This window comes from Vulpes lagopus, chromosome X, assembly GCF_018345385.1.
Source record: "Vulpes lagopus strain Blue_001 chromosome X, ASM1834538v1, whole genome shotgun sequence".
Taxonomy (NCBI): domain Eukaryota; kingdom Metazoa; phylum Chordata; class Mammalia; order Carnivora; family Canidae; genus Vulpes; species Vulpes lagopus.
Window position 1 is genome coordinate 46,852,643 of NC_054848.1, and position 2,004 is coordinate 46,854,646.

The window sequence follows — 2,004 nt, forward strand, 5'->3', positions numbered from 1 at the left end:
TCATAGAATGCTCTGATGCCACTTGTAAGTTCCCCCAAACTTATTTCAGCATCTCTTGCATTCTCATAGAATCCTCTGTTGTCTCCTCTTTCCCGCCCCACCCCCAAGACAGGTCACCTAAGTGTTTCTACCTTTTTATGGCACCCCTACTCACTCCCTATTATGGCGTTTACCAAACTGCCAGTTTACATATTTGTTTCTCCTGTGTAATCTAGAACATTCTTTAGAACTGAGGACTGTGTGTCACGGAGTATCCCCAGAACCTAGCCTGGTGTCTCACGCATAACTGGTGGTCAATAAATGAACAAGGTGTCCTTGTCATTATGCTTTTATTTTTTTTCTATATTGTGCAGTAACTAAGCAAATTTGTGGTAGTTGTCACTTCTCTTTACACGATAGCATACACAAAGGTTTCTGAAATGTCAGACATAAAAGAATTCCCCTATCCGTCTTTCACATACTGGTTATTTCAAACTTGGAGGAATAGCCTATATCAATGATATAAAATATGTATTAGATCACAGTATATGATGTGCTCATTTTATAACATAAGCAAAACTGTCATACTATATCTCAATGACAGAAAAAACAGTATCTTTTCTGCAATCATATTTTAATCATATTGTGACCTTAATCAGCACTATATTAAAATGTATAAATCGTACAACATCCAAAGCAAACGGTCTATTTTGCAGTTAAACAATTAGCAGTGATCACAAATAACAAATGCCCTCCCACCCCGTTTCCCATGGTATTCAATTCAGGACCCAGCTAATCTATTTCTTGGGGTACCTTTGATATTGTTTCCAAACCCCCTTAAGGGTTTCCCCAGATCTCCCTAGGGTGCAATGTAACCCCTAGCACCTGAATTGAGGATAGCTTCAACTTCTGCATCATCCTCGGAATCCCAATCATAATTACATGGCCAGTCCTTGGAGCATCGGTTACGCACCCTTGCCACAAAATGCATGACTTTCAGCTTGCTTGATTCCACGTGTGCTCTAGGTCCCCAGAAGAACTCATACTCCACTGGACTGCTACGCGGCACAGGCTTATAAATCAGGTACCCTCTCCGTACAAACTCCTCTGTGACGACCTTCTTTGGATCTCCAAAGATGCTGTGCTGCCGGCCAGGCTGCATCCCCAACTTCCCCAGCACTTTCCAGACCAGGGCCTCCTTGGCGCTGTTACCCATGATGAAGATGAGGGCTAATATGGACATCAGGAGACTTTTTTTGGTTCCTTGAAAATTGCTCCGGGCTACCGAGGGCTTTTGAGCTTGAGCAGTGCTGGAGGCTTCTTCAGGGGTGATGGAGGCCTCCTCCGGAGTGCGAGGCTCTTCCTCAGGGCCACTCAGGTCGTCTTCCGGGGTGCTTTGGGACAGAGAAGAGGCCATCGGGGTCTCAGAAGCTTCTGAGGCCTGGATCTTACGGTTGTTGCGGTTCTCTTCTGCGGCCCTTGCGTTACGGCGGCGCCGACTCTTCCGACCCCGAGGCATGTCTCCTACTATGGGCGCTTGAGTCTATTGCAATTCTAGGGGGAAATGCCTGCAACTTCTGCCAAAAGCAACTATCTTTACCTTAAGCAGCGGCCGCCGCTGAAGCCAGCAATGTCAATAGTCTTTGTAGCAACAAGCCAGACGTGCTCAACGAGAAAGCTCACTCCCAGAGAAGCTGGAATGCCTGAGCAATGGCCCTCTGCACTCGCTCCCGCTGGGAGCCCGGGAGAAAGCTCTGCGGAACAGACTCCGCCTTTTCTGCCACGCACTCGGAACTCCAAAGAGGAAGTGGGCGTCTCCTCCACACAAATTTCCGCTGTCAGAAAAAGAGGCACTAGGCGGCAGGGGTGGGACTAGGGTAGAGGTGAGAGCTAGAGATTGACAAGGGCAGGGGGACACACAGGACAAATGAATAGCATAGGATTCCTGTGTTTTTCAGTCTTGTACAAGATTTACTCACAGGTAATGGGAAGCAATGTGTCTCTAACACATTCTCACAGAATGCA

The 2,004-nt window shown here is 47.0% G+C and overlaps 1 protein-coding gene across 1 annotated transcript; it reads right to left on the reverse strand.

Moving 5' to 3' along the window:
* Nucleotides 1–312: 312 nt before the first annotated feature.
* MAGEH1 (MAGE family member H1) lies at nucleotides 313–1,756 on the reverse strand. Its single transcript, XM_041740149.1, has one exon. It carries the CDS (start codon nucleotides 1,496–1,498, stop codon nucleotides 839–841), a length of 660 nt encoding a protein of 219 aa, XP_041596083.1. The 5' UTR covers nucleotides 1,499–1,756; the 3' UTR covers nucleotides 313–838.
* Between the last annotated feature and the right edge of the window lie 248 nt (nucleotides 1,757–2,004).